This window comes from Triticum aestivum, chromosome 5A (genome assembly GCF_018294505.1).
Source record: "Triticum aestivum cultivar Chinese Spring chromosome 5A, IWGSC CS RefSeq v2.1, whole genome shotgun sequence".
Classification (NCBI taxonomy): Eukaryota; Viridiplantae; Streptophyta; class Magnoliopsida; order Poales; family Poaceae; genus Triticum; species Triticum aestivum.
Genome location: NC_057806.1, coordinates 677,761,808 through 677,776,295, shown reverse-complemented (window position 1 = coordinate 677,776,295; position 14,488 = coordinate 677,761,808). Strand labels below are relative to the sequence as shown.

Sequence of the window (14,488 nt, the reverse complement as noted above, 5' to 3'; positions counted from 1 at the left end):
TATTGTGGCAAACATTACGTGGTGTGTAGATATGGAGTCAGCAATGCATTGCTACTGCACTACTATGACTGCACCAACTGAAATACCAAGGTACGGTTTCTCCAGAATTCTACTAACGCCGGTAAACTCAGCTTTTGCAATTGACTCTGCTCATCCAAGAGGCGGGCAAGGATATCAGATATTCGATAGCCAGAGGAGAGGACCATCACGCAACTGCCAAACAAATATGAGCATGCGCATCACAAGTTTATGAGTTCTACATTTTACCTTTTAGCTAGCTACCTACCTTTATAACATGTACTATAGCTACAACATGCAACGCAATGACTTCCTGAAGAACATGGAAAGGAAATATATTGTATTTGATATCTTTTGAACTATATGCAAGATTCACAGGTTACATGTATAACGCCTACATCTCTTTAGTCAAAACATATATGTCTTGATGCGTAAGCAATTGTTGTTCCTACAATATTTGTCAATTTTACATTACCGTGAACATGTCCCAAATAATTTGATTAGCCAACAGTGGTGTAACACAAATAATTTTAGTATTACTAAATGAAGTACCATCCCTACATCAAGACTGGATACAACGCACACATGACATGAGGAACCTTCAACGAATGCAGCCAAGTTTAAGTATTTTGCACTAGCACACCGTAGCTAGCCTTTTTTTGGATGTGTTATTCTATCCAACAAGGAAAACAAAATGCAGCGGAAGTAAATCTTCAGAATTGAAATCACATATTGTCATGCTCAATGCATATTTCTAAAGTAGAATAATTGTTTTGTGTTTATATTATTTTTTATTCCGTGGCAACGCATGGGTATTCGGCTAGTATAGATAGATGGGTGAAGAGTCAAGACACGAAACAATCGGTGCTGATATTTTCACTCAACTGCTAGTATTTGACAAGTACAGTACATGACGTGTGTACCTACGTACTAGTAGTACTAGACTCGGCTCTTACATATGCCCACACAGCAATACAACGGTGGTTAGTTTCTGCATCCTAATCGACGCGTCTAAGTATGCACAAGCTGCATGTTCTCTGTGACGAATTATATGGCAACTAGTGTACTACGTTACGTTGTTATACGTACTGTAGATACAAATGTGCGCCGGTCATCGGGGCACCTGCACCAACACCCTGTGCTGCTGCATGATGAGCACGGAGCCCATCTCCATGGACGTGTTGGACGCCAGGATCTCCGCCACGGCGCCCAACTCCCGCCCGGCCTCCGCCCACTCGTCCAGCCCGATCAGCAGCTCCTTGGGCTGCCGCCCGCCCCGCCCCACGATCACCAGCGAGAACATCCCGGCCATGGCGTCCAGCGTCTCCACCACGTCCGCCGGGCTCTCCACCACCTTCTCCACGTACATGGCCATCTCCGTCGCCGCGTAGTTCTCGTAGAACCTCCACATAAACCGCTCGTCCACCTCCGCGTCGTTGAACGGCCGGCTCAGCCCTCCGCCCGCCGCGGACGAAGCCACCCTGGAGGTCGACGACGTCACCGTGTCGTACGTGCTCAGCTTCACGAACCGGAACACTGTGAGCCCGATGTTGGGGTTCTCGGCCAGCCGGGAGGCCACGGACACGGCCTCGCGGTCGTCGGCCCCTCCCAGGAACACCGCCGCGATCACGTGCCTCACCGCCCTGTCGCTGCACGGGTGCAGCAGCGTGCTGGTGCTCGTGTCCACGCTGGTGGGGACCTGGAAGCTGGCGCCGCTGCTCCTGTAGGGCCGGTCCATCAGGAGGCCCACGGTGCAGGGCGCCTTGGCCAGCACGCCCACGTTCAGCTCGCGCCGCTCCTCCAGGCGGCAGGCCATCTTGCCGTCGTACCGCTGCTCCCTGTAGCAGGGGAGGAGGAGCAGGGCGGCGCGCGCCTCCCCGGCGCACCGGCACACGGCGTCCACGTCCCGGGACGCGCTGCTGCCCACCACGTCGATCTGCTGGAAGGCGATGCCTGTCGACCGCAGGTACAGGTCGACCACCGTGTTCATGTCGTTGATGGCCTCGCGTCCGGCGTCATACTCGTCGATGATTGGCGGCAGGTACGGCGTCGTCGAGGACGCTGCGGCGGCGGCCGCGGCGGCACGCTTATGGCCGCCCTCGAACAGGTGGACGACCTGGACCGCCGGCTGCTTGTCCGGCTCCATCACCATCAGCTCCACCAGGCTGAGCAGGGCGGGCATGGAGTGCGCGCTGTGAGAGCAGGTCATCATGCGCAGCTCCGCCTCCTCGCGCAACGACTCCAGGGCCTGGTGCGTCATCGCGTACGCCTCTTTCTCCTTGCGCACAAAAACCGCCGCCGCCGGGCCAGCCACCAGGGTGCTTGCAAGGTTGCCGATGATCATCGCGTACAGTGCTTGCTCCGCCCACACCTGCACTCCTCCCATCCCAATTAAAAAGTTATTTCATCAATCCACCCCGCCCGAGGATTTCTCCATCCATCGCTGAGTATAATTAAACTGAATATGATTACGCACCCCTTCTGATTTGGCAAACTGCATGTTCATGGTGTCCACGTGCCCCTTGACGTTGAGCAGCACGCTGAAGCGGAGGGCGTCGCAGAGCGGGATGTTGAGGTACGCGGAGGCCACCGCGGCGCCGATGGCCTTTCCGACGAGGCCGAGCAGCATCATGAGCACGCCGGGCAGGATGATGGCACCGGACATGGTGTTGAAGTTCATCCGCATCCCAATGGTGGCGAAGTAGAAGGGGACCAGCAACCCATTAACGGGTGGCACGAGGGCGTCGGCGACAGAGCGTGCCGCGGGGCCTTCCCTCGGGAACACCAGCCCTAGAGCGAAGCTCGTGGGCAACCCGTCGAAGCCAAGCTTCTGCGGGAAGTTTCCGACGATCCAGATGGCCGAGATCATGAACGCCAGGTCGCGCCTCCTCACATGGTGCTGCCCGACGTTGCGCTGGTTCACGCGTGTCACGGTGGGGCGCACCAGCCATAGGGCGAGCCCCACCCCGGTTAGCGCGACGAAGCCCTGGGAGACGTCCATGCTGTTCTCCCTCGCCATCCTCGTGGACCGCAGCACGCCGTCGCCGATGACGCATATGATGTTTGTGCCGATGGCGGCGCTCACGAGGAGCCGCCCGTTCTCGGTCACCGTGAGCTTGAGGTCGTCGGCGATCCGCGCGACCGACAGGGACGACGTGTTTGTCAGCGCCACCATCAGAGTGGCGGCCAGCATCTCGGGCGTCCTCACCGGGGAGTGCATCATGCTCCCGTACATCCCGCTCGACACGATGGCCGCCAGGAGGAGGCTCGCCGCCACCGTGGCGTACGTGAAGGCGACGCAGCGCCGGGCGGTGCTCCGCAGCGACGCGATGTCCGTCTCCAGGCCGACGAGGAACATGTAGAGGATGCGCGTCGCCGCGATGTACCCGTTGTACATGTCCTCCACGTTGTCCACGTCGATGTGCACGATGGCGTTGCGGAGCCCCATGCCGCCCACCACCATGCCGGCCTGCACGCACGCCACATACATTACATACATACATGCCGTTGTTGCCAGCTAGTTAATTGACCCTACACTGCACTGCACTGCATGACGCTCCCTCCATTTTCTTCAACAACGCCCGCCCGGAGAAATAAGTGTCAAGATTGATTGATTACCAGGATCTGCGAGATGGCATTCGGCTGGTTGTACCGCCGGAGCAACGAGTGGAAGAGGTTGGAGACGAGGATGATGGCGAGCGCCTGGATGACGAGGAGGAACAACGTGTCCACCGCGATGCCAGGGACCGGCGTCCACACCAGCGGATCAACGTCCTCCGAGCAAAGGGAGACTCTTCCCATCTTCCTCGCGCTCGGCACTCGGCACTAGTCGGCCGCCGTAGTTGGACGGCGCCTGTCGCCCGTATTGCCGCTGCCGAGCTTAGCTCGATCGGCTCCGGCGCGGGCCTTCCTGACGAGTCTCCTTGCGAAAGTGCATGCGCTCGTGGAGGGAGGTGTAGTGGCTGCGAGAGACCTGGGCTATTTTTGGAGGGACGCCCATGGTTTTCATGGCAGTGCCTGGGGGGAAAGGCGCCCCCGGAATAGGATTGAGAGTGTGTTGTAAAATTAGCTAAATCTCATTTGCTCACCCATTCGCTCCTGCTTCCAATTTTTATAGAATGGGTTTGTCTAAGGCACATCTAAGAACAACTCTAGCAGACCCCGCAAAACGCCGGCCCGCAAAACGCGTTTGCAGTTCGCGCAAAACAGCTTTTGCGGGCCAGCGCGGGCTGGCACAGATGCAGATCCCGCAAACGGATCCGTAAAATAGTATATTCGCGGAATATGTTTCTTTACGGGTCGGCTATGCGGGTTCTGCTCGGACACCACCGTGACGACCCGCAAATAGATAAACTGCAAATTTCGCATTTGACATAGGATTTCACAAACAAATACAAATTCAAACCACACAAATAGTTTTACACGTAAATAGAAACCAAGTTCATTATGGCTAACGCAAAAGAGGGCCCTGCAAAAGGTTTGCGCCTATGTCTGGCATCATCTTGATCAATTTTCACTCCGCGCCATCGAGTCCACCTTGGAGTTCATCGGCACCACCGAATCCACCTCCGGCGCTTGTTCCAACTCTCGCACCGAAATCATCCACATTATCATCATATGGAGCGGACACCGGAACTGTAGCACGAACCGGCCGACGCCACCATTCTTCTCTTCAAGATTTCCCTTCTTGCCATATCATGCCATGTTTTGGTGAGGTCGTCCATGTCATTGCGGTTCATTGACATGATCTTGTTCTCTTCGGCGAGCAACATGGACATTGATTTGTTTTCGGCGGCTCGTGCTCTTCTCTCCTCGATGGCAACTTTGCGCAGCCCCTCTTCCTTGAGCAACTGCCACTTTTCTTCCTTCTCATTCGCCTTCTTCTCGGCCAACTCTTTCTTGATCTCCAACGATTTCAACAACATCCACTCGTTGGATTGCAACATGGCATCAATCTTCTCCCTCAAGCTTGATGCTTCTTGCACTCTCTTCATCTTCTCCTTGGTCTTCTTGTCACCATCGGGCTTGTGCAAATTTCTTGGGGCATCATCATCCTCATCTTCATCCATGTTTGTAAGTGAGCCTCTTTTTGATGGGGATTCTTTGTCGATCAACTTCCACTTCTCGCACTTTTGGAGCAACTCCCAACAATGCTCTAGTTTGAAAATTTTGCCTTCCGAAGCTTCTATGTCCTTGTATCTATGTTGAGCAATCTTTTCCTACACAACGTGAACAAAGTGATCCAATTACTTCTCATGATGCAATATGATGATGCACAATTTGAACAAAGGCAAAACAAACTCACATGGTCGGACTCCACGGCGCCACTTGGAGGTGCATTGCGTACTTGCTCCAAGCAAGCTGCCCAACGGCTGCACATAGGCTTGATGTTCTCCCAATGCCCTTGAAGCGCCCGAAATGTGCGTGGAGTCCTTTTGGGATACTTTGCCATAATGTGGAAGTATTGATCTTCGATCCTTTGCCAATATCTCTTGAAAGTTTTGAGATGTACCCGTGGTAGCATCAAGAGACACCGCACTCCATGCTTGAATCAAAGCTTGATCTTCCAAGATTGTGTAGTTCTTCGATCTTATGCTTTTCCCAGTTTTTGCTTGCGATTGCTCAAACGCTTCCGCTTCGATCTCCTCCAATTCGTCCGCACAACCATGATCATCCACGTCGGCCTCCGTTTCATTGTACTCGAATGGTTTGAAAGGGGCTTGATCAATGTCAATCGCGTTCGTGTCCAACAAGTTCATGAACTCGGTTGTTCCATTGTTCGAACCACCGCTGTAGCGAACGATAACAAGTCAAGCGCTATCGAGAATAATGGCGAAAAATGAAAGGGAATCGCCAAGACCGAAGGCGCATACCTTCCGGCCATTTCGTCGAACACCTCGCTCGCGGCGGGAGCGGCACCGTTGAACGGCATCGCCGGAGCACCTCCTTGCGGCGGGATGGAGTGAGAGGTTGAAGAAGGTGGCTTCTTTGAAGCCGGAACCTTCCTCCGCTTTACGCCCACGACCTTGCCGACCTTCTCCGCCGTCGACCGGGATCGCGCTGCCGCGTTGGCACCCTGAGCGCGGGCCATCGCGGCGGGGGCGGCCGGATTCCCGCCCTGCACGACAACGTTGCCCTGCCGCTTGCGTGCAGGCGCGACTTGGGCTTGGGCGACGGCGGCGGGGCCAACTTGGCCGGCGACGAGATCCACCCGAGTGGAAGGGGCGTGGTCGACCTCGACGGTGACGGGGGACAGCAGGGGGTCGTCCATGGCGGCGGCGGACGGCCGGGGAAGAGCAACCGGAGCTTGCGGAGTGGGGGCAATGGTGGCGAAGGATGCGGGGAGCGGGAAGGGCCGCGCGGAAATGTCCCTCTCGCCAAATCTCGCGCGGGATAGGGGTTGAGCTCGGGTCGGCCTCCCAGCCCGTGAAGATAGAGGTTGGGGAAGAAGATTTGCCGCGCCCCGCAAAAAAATTTGCGGGCCAGGGCGGGATACGGGGTCTGCTCGTGCAGATTTTCTGGCCCCGACCCGCAATTTGGCGGTTATTTTGCGGGCCGGGGCGATTTGCGGCGTCTGCTAGAGTTGCTCTAAGTGACTTAATCATGCATGAATCTCTGTGTAAAATCAATGACATAGGACTTAGATGTACAATGCTTAGGGCACATCTAGATGTGCTTTAGCAAAACTGTTATAGAATATCAATCTCTTACGAATTATGATGTGTTGTGCCTTGATGGCTTTATCAAATTTATTAGTAATGTATGTGATTGTGCCATGACCTTGAAGGGAGCAAATGTTAAAGAAACTAGATGATACCCCGTACGTTGTTGCAGGAATATTTTACAGCATATTTGAATGTGATTCATTGTAACAAACATGAATATTTGAAGTAATAATATCAAAAGCTAATACTAAAAATACATACAATTTATTATGTTTGATTTTTATATAGTTGTAAAATGTTTATTAAGGACGGCAGTTTGGGACACCTAGGTGCCCAGGCTCCTAGCCTTTCGACCGCTCGATTGCATTTAGATGTGTGTTCATGTATTACATTACAATTGACTGATTTGGAAATAATTATGGCAGAATAACTACCATAAATATGAACCATTAGTAGCATGCAAGGCTATAATTATGTAGTAGTAGAAAATAGGAAAGAGAATTCCACGCATGGCAACATTCCATATTTGACAGCTATTAATAGAAATAGGAGAGACACAAATAAGAAATTGATGCGTATGAAGACATTTTTCATATATATATTAGTAAAAGGTACGTTGTACTCATCCGTGGAAATGTTTTTTTTTTACAATAGGAATACAATATATTAGGTATATGAGACCATGGGTATGACCCGGTCTTAATTTTTTTTAAATGCCATATACCTTGGAAATTAATTCAATAGAAACAGACATACGAACATCCATTTGGTATAACCATAGGTATATCCAATATATACCTAATAGGTATATATGTACAATTTGGACATTAGGGTATACGATAAATTGGGTAAATAAATAGGAGGTATATTTCACTCTTATCGCCGTAGGGTATATTGTAGCGTGGGTATCATACATTAGTCATATGATATATTGAATATATATTAGAAACATACATACGAACAAAATGTAACAGTTCCAAAAATAAATTATTAAATATATATAGGTATCTGCGTATATATATAATTTTGTTGGTAGGTATTAGATACCCGTATTAGGAAACAAAAATACACGTATTAGACACCCGCGACAGTTCAAAACAAATCAACATTAATACAATTTATTATATGGCAAGTCTTGCATGTCTAATATTTAAAAAACAAAAATAAAATGTAAGCATGGAAAGTCTTGCATGAAGAATAGTTAGGAAACAAATTAAATATACCACGGTTTCCAAAACAATCAAGGTGCCTGGGCACCTAGGTGCCCCATCTATTTTACCTATATATATATATATATATATATATATATATATATATATATAAAATAGAATGACAAACATATGGTAGTGGGGTGGGCCTTTTGTCATGCATATTGTGTGATGATGTGGCATGCTTGTATGTTGAGAGAAATAGTTAGTGGGGGCTAGCTATTTAGATATACAAGATACAGACTCAAAATAATATTTTTTTTACTAGTATTATGCTAATAAAATGTTTTTGAGGTAATTTAAATTACTTCAAGACAAGTTATATTTTTCTTCTATAATTTTATTCAATTTTGGGCATGGGACTATTTTCCTTTGATCCTAAATCTTTCAGATGACATATGGGTATTCCTTAGAGAGAAGTTATAAAGCTCTTATATATTGTTGTGTGAATTTTGGCCATGAGAATATTTCAACACATGCGACTTTCTATTTTTTTAAGTTATTTGTATTTATTTCAAATTTATATGACAACCTTTACAAAAAAATTATGAGAAACAAACTTTACATAAATTTGTTTTTTGAGACAAAAAACCTTTGTAAATTTTTTTGAGGGGTGACAAACAAGCTTTACATTTTTTTAGTTGAACAAAAAACATTTACATAACTTTTTTGTTTTTGAAACGCAACCTCTACATATTTTTTTAGGGGTGCAAAATTTACATAAACTATAGTAAATGTGTACGTGCAATGCACATTGATATTAGGTAATATATTAATTACACATAAATATTAGTTAGGATATTATTTACGTATTAAGTATGTGATTAGCATTGGCGTTAATATTTGGTATGATATTAACTGCACATTAAATGTGTTGAGTGCTCATCATTGAAGCAGTCTGAGTCGTTGGATTGACCTGATTTGATGGTCGGGATTTGTTGAATCTGCCCCTTTGGATTTTTTAATATTAATATAGATAAGTATGTGATTAGCATTGGCGTTAATATTTGATATGATATTAACTACATACTAAACGTGTGGAGCGCTCACCATTAAAGCAGGCTGAGTCATTGGATTGACCTGATTTGACGGCCGGGATTTGTTGAATCTGCTTCTTTTGTTTTTTTATATTAGTATAGATATAGATATAGATGATTTAGTTGACGACTTGTTGGGTCTCCTTAACCTTTACAACTCAGTCATTCCCGGCCCATCCCGGCCCTCCTTAACCTTGCTGGGTCTTAGCCCAGCCAATTTAGGGTTTTAGCCCAGCCGCAGTCAATCTCCAACCTTCGCTCGTGCTCTGCTCTCCGTGCGGAAGGCGGCTGGCCGGCGGCAGCTACGTCACCTGGCAGCGGCGGGCGACCGGACGACGTACACGCAGGTCAGTGCTGCTCCGTCACAACGGGATCTGAACTCAGGTTCTCGTCCCTTCAAAAACTCTAGCCCGTCGCCCGCGGCTGCGAAGAATGCCGCCATTTTCGTATCCCCTTCATGACATTGGGGTGTATCCAGTCCTTTCATAGGTCTGTATGGATTTTCGTGTTTAGATCTAAATGGAACGTCATGCTGGAGCACTGCAGACTTGAAATTCTGCGTGATTATGCCAACAAATGATTTGGCCTGTCTATTAGTTATAGCTTCAGTGAGAATTTTTCACCATTATGTTTTATTATAGTATGTACTGGAGAAATCTTGTTTTTCCCAAAGGTCTCCAAGCAAGCAGTGGTCAATATGAATGTACAAATCTTGTTTAATTAGATACCATCACACCAAGAGAATCAGTTCAAACAGGCTCCACGCATCACATTGCTAGGATCAGTTCAATAGTAACGATTGGTGGCGTGTAACATATGAAGTCCGAATTTGTCACTTAGATGCATGCCTTTGTTAACTAAAATCCTCCAAAAACAGTTTCTTTGGTCATTTTGGGGTGAAGAGCCGGAGCCTTATCGTTTATCTCAATTTACTGGAAAATGACCTGCAGATAGTTGGTGTTTAATGTGAATGTAGAAATCTTGTTTATTTAGATACCATTGCATCATGAAGTTTGGCTGAAACATGGTTGAAGCATTACATTGCTTGGAAGAACTTTTTTCTGTACCTGCTTTGTTACAGTTCAGACATTAAGGGCTGTGGCATGCCTATTGTGAGGAAGTTCTTAGTAGTTTGAATTTCCCAAGTGGGAGGTGTTGTGCTATGTTCCTATGGCTGTGCTAAAGGGGCATACACTATTGTGTATTTACATTGCTAGGAAGAACCTTTTCCTGTGTACTTGCTTCGTTGCCTGGGCTATCAGCAGATACTAGTGTAGTTCAGACTGTTAATTGACTGCTGCCCATGCCACTTTCAGTAAGTTTTTTCATTATAGTTCGTAGTATTTTCTAGGCGGAAGGTGTAGTGTTATGTGCTTATGGCAGTGCTAAAGGACATGCAATTATTTTGTACTCCCTCCGTCCGGAAATACTTGTCATCAAAATGAATAAAAGGGGATGTATTTAGATGTATTGTAGTTCTAGATACATCCCTTTTTGTCCATTTTAATGACAAGTATTTTCGGACGGAGGGAGTATTAGGCATAACTTTGACATATGTATGCTTACAACGTGTAGTTTCAGTACAAGAGTAACGATTGGAGGCGTGTAACATATGAAGCCCGAATTTGTCAATCAGATGCATGCCTTTGTTAACCAAACTTGTCCAAAAACTGTCTCTTTTGTCATAAGATGATAGTTACAACTTTGTTCGGGGTTTGGGGTAAAGAGCCGGAGCCTTCTCTTTTATCTCAATTACTGGAAAGCGACCTGCAGATAGTTGGTGCTTAATGTGAATGTAGAAATCTTGTTTATTTAGATACCATTGCACCACGAGGTTTGGCTGAAACATGGTCGAAGCATTACATTGCTAGGAAGAACTTTGCCCTGTACCTGCTTTGTTACAGTTCAGACATTAATGGCCGTGGCATGCTGCTTGTGAGGAAGTTGTTAGTAATTTGAATTTTCCCAAGTGGTAGGTGTTGTGCTATGTTCCTTTGGCGATGCTAAAGGGCATACAACTATTTTGCATTAGCATATCTTAGCCTACATGGTGTTTTCAGTTCAGAGTACTGATTGGGGGCAAGTAACTGATGAAGTCTGAATTTGTCACTTAGACATATAATTATGGGTATTTAGCCTATCTTAGCCTTATGGTATGTTTGTTAAATTGTGTTTTAATTCAGAGTAATGATTGGAGGCAAGTTACTGAGGAGTCTGCATTTTGTGCTTTGGACACATGCTTTTGCTGAAGAAACCCCTTTTACCAAAACAGTCTCTTTGGGCAAAGTTTATTATGCGGGACATTCTTGCAACAAATTGCATTGTTGTTCATCCATTGTTCGTCACATAGTTTGTTTGTGGGAAATTGTACACCTTTTTCAATTGACAAGTTTCTAAGAAGGCGGACCAAGAACACTTCGAGTTTACTTCAGAAACCTTTTTGTTTGACAAGAACATTTTGTTTGAGAAATCCTTGTTTGTTAATCACTTAAATTACCCTTTTGATTGGATTTCATTTTAGTTACTTATTATTTCCACTGGCCACTGATAACTTGAGATAAGTAGTTCCTAGTAAACCTGTCATATTGATTGATGCTGGTTTTCACTGCAGGTCTGCTAAAGGAGAGCAACATGGCAACACTTAAAGATGTGGCAACGCGGAAGCCTATTCTAGCGACAATCCGCCTCCTAGTTCCTGCTGGAGCAGCCCGTCCCGCACCCCCTGTCGGACCAGCTCTGGGTTTCTACAGGCTCAATCTGATGGCTTTCTGCAAGGATTTCAATGCAAGGACACAGAAGTACAAGGCGGAAACTCCGATGCAAGTCACGCTGACCGCCTACAAGGACAGCACTTTCGAGTTTGTAGTCAAGTCGCCATCGGTCTCATGGTTTCTCAAGAAAGCAGCGGGCGTCGAGACAGCAAGCAGCCGGCCAGGCCACAACATGGTGACGTCCCTCTCACTTCGCCACGTCTACGAGATCGCGAAGCTGAAGCAGACCGACCCGTTCTGCAAGCACATGTCGCTCGAGGCCCTGTGCAAGTCCATCATCGGCACGGCCAAGTCAATGGGCATCGAAATCGTCAAGGATCTCTGACCGGGTCTCGAGCATAGTTCATGTTGCTCCCATCTGCAGCCGCCTAGTTTCATCTGGCCTGGAAGAAGGTAGGGATCAGATTTCTTTTGAAGGAGAGAACATTTGCTGCTAGATCCGTTGAAATCATGCCTCCCTTTTCTGTGATCAATTTGTACCATGTGACACATTTCTTCAGTGCAACCACATGAGGTTGGTGGTTGGCTAATAAGTTTGTTTCAGCCTGTGTGTTGTGTAACTCTGGGACAGAGGCTTGGCACCACTGAACCTGTCTAACTGGAAATTGCAACTTGAACTCCTTCCATGTGAAGATGTTTGCTTGGTAAGGGGACATTGTTGCCGTGGACTTGGTTTTTGGTAACAGGAAAATTGCCCATGTGAAGTAGTACTAGTACTCTTCTCCACCTACTGAGAGGACATGCATATGTTGTGAATTTGCAGTTAGTTCCATTGTTATTGTTTGCACAGGCTTTAGTTTTACATGAAGACATCTTGGGTCACATTTGAATAGGATTTTCCTGTTTCTCCTATACTAGAATCGTAAGGTGGAGTTGCCAATTTGCTCTGTTTGATGATCACTCGTTTGAATCTGCACTTGAATCGGATCATAGTGCTGTGGGACCGACTGTTTCAAGGGATGCAACGCAGTAAACCAACAAGTGACTGACGAAATGCAACACTCGAAAGGATCTGCGAGATCTACTTGTTCACTAGAGCAGGCAGTACAATTATTGGGAATCTACTACACGTAGTCTGCTACTGAAGGTCTGAAGCGACGAGCTCCGATCAACGTCAGCTTCAGAGAGGGACAGCGGCGAGGCTCCGTTCAGCTCGTGGCGGAAGCCATGGACGGGTGAGCGGCCAGGAACCCGGCGTAGCTCGTGGCATCGTCGTCCTCGGGCCCGGCGCCATCGTCGGTGTCCCACAGGAAGGCGGCCTGCGCGGCGAGGACGTGGCTGTTGTGCGGGTCGGCCCTGGCCGCCCGGTGGAAGTAGCTGGAGGCGCGCTCCTCGTCGCCGTGCACCTCCCACACCAGCCTGGCGTACTCCGACAGCAGCTCGCCGTCGTTGGGGTCCGCCAGGATCGCGCGGGAGTAGTACTCCTCCGCCCTACGCCGATCCCCTTTCACCTGCAACATTCCGAACGTCGCGTTGGCGCCATTGTTAGAACTTTTATCTCCGGATCTGAGTTCTGAAGTGCAATCGCCGGCCGCGGCAATGGCGGCACTGGAGCAGAGCAGCGAGGGTAGTGCGTACCTGGTAGAGGAACTGCGCGTAGTTCCTGAGGAAGAGGCCGTTGCAGGGGTCCTCCTCGATGAGCCTCTTGTAGTGGATCTCGATGCCGGAGCGGTCCCCTCCCCCGCCGCCGGAGGCTACCAGGTAGCCTCCCCCGGAGCCGCCGTCGATGCCGCCCCCGCAGTCGGCGCTCAGCAGGCCCGAGCCCAGCCGGTCGATCCCGAGGCCCCTGGCCAGGAACAGCGGGTGCTCCTGCGCGTACGTGCTGCCGAAGCCGAACTGCCCAAAGCTCGTCTCTTGGTCATCGTCCTCCTCCTCCTCCTCGCCCCTGGCCCCGTCGCGCGCCGTGAACGACCGGATCGTCTCGAGCGCCGGCCTGGGCCGCGGCGGCAGGTGGTGGTGGTCCTCCGCGCGGCCGCCCAGCGCGGCGAGGTTGCCGTCCGAGCACGCGCGGCGCAGGCCGCCCCCGCCTCCGCGGGAGCGCTCGTGGTCTGAGGCCGAGCCGCCGCCACCGCCGGCGGACAGGCTGCAAGAGATGGCCGGCGGGTGGTAGGCGACCGTGGGCGAGGACTCGGCGAAGTGGACGGCCGGCGAGTGGCCGCCGGCGCCGGAGGTGGCGTGCAGCGCGCCGAGCACCGGCGTGGACGCGCTCCTGACCAGCATGGCTGCTTCTCTCTCTGCCGCAGGCGCGGGCACGGTGCGAGACGAGCTCAAGGTCTCGTAGACGGTGGGCACTGTTGATGACGCTGGTTGTTGGAGGCTGTTGTAGCGCAGGGCATCGGTTTTATGGGCGCGCGCGACATGAATTAGGGCATCTCCAGCCTCGCCCCCTGAAGGCCTCTTCAGGCGTTTTTTTTGCGCCGGCGCTGAAAAATCGATCCAGTCGCACCCCCAGAAGCCCGATTTTCGCCGGCCTGGACCGAAAACAGCGCCGGCGGATTCAGGCCGAATCCGGCGCGCTGGAAGGCGCCCGGGGGCGCCGAGCGAACTTTTTTGGCGCGAAAAAGCCGCGGGCCCACCGCGTCAGCGACACGGCTCTCTTCTCGGCTCTTCGTCGTCCTCATCGCCTCGTTTTCCGCGGCGAATCGATACCAAAGCTGCCGCGCCGGTCAGCCTGCGCCATTGATGTCTCACGGCATCCGGTCAGCGCGCGCACCTACAGCTCCGGCGTCCGCATCGGCGCCAACGCCTCCCCACCCACCGGCCGCTTCGTCCTCGTCGAGCCCAAGCCG

At 49.8% G+C, this 14,488-nt stretch overlaps 3 protein-coding genes across 3 annotated transcripts; 1 reads left to right on the top strand and 2 right to left on the bottom strand.

The window, feature by feature from the left end:
- Positions 1-893: 893 nt before the first annotated feature.
- Positions 894-3,974, bottom strand: LOC123108369 (cation/H(+) antiporter 15-like). The gene is made up of 3 exons (XM_044530173.1): positions 3,637-3,974; positions 2,495-3,487; positions 894-2,389 (listed from the first exon to the last, which is right to left on the bottom strand). The coding sequence occupies exons 1-3, from the start codon at positions 3,817-3,819 to the stop codon at positions 1,130-1,132; spliced, it is 2,436 nt and encodes an 811-aa protein (XP_044386108.1). The 5' UTR covers positions 3,820-3,974; the 3' UTR covers positions 894-1,129.
- A 5,127-nt stretch (positions 3,975-9,101) lies between these two features.
- On the top strand, positions 9,102-12,347 carry LOC123105917 (54S ribosomal protein L19, mitochondrial). The gene is made up of 2 exons (XM_044528100.1): positions 9,102-9,275; positions 11,540-12,347. Exon 2 carries the CDS (start codon positions 11,560-11,562, stop codon positions 12,022-12,024), a length of 465 nt encoding a protein of 154 aa, XP_044384035.1. The 5' UTR covers positions 9,102-9,275; positions 11,540-11,559; the 3' UTR covers positions 12,025-12,347.
- Positions 12,348-12,649: 302 nt separating this feature from the next.
- LOC123105916 (uncharacterized) lies at positions 12,650-14,026 on the bottom strand. Its single transcript, XM_044528099.1, has 2 exons — positions 13,278-14,026; positions 12,650-13,150 (listed from the first exon to the last, which is right to left on the bottom strand). Exons 1-2 carry the CDS (start codon positions 13,917-13,919, stop codon positions 12,848-12,850), a joined length of 945 nt encoding a protein of 314 aa, XP_044384034.1. The 5' UTR covers positions 13,920-14,026; the 3' UTR covers positions 12,650-12,847.
- Positions 14,027-14,488: the final 462 nt, after the last annotated feature.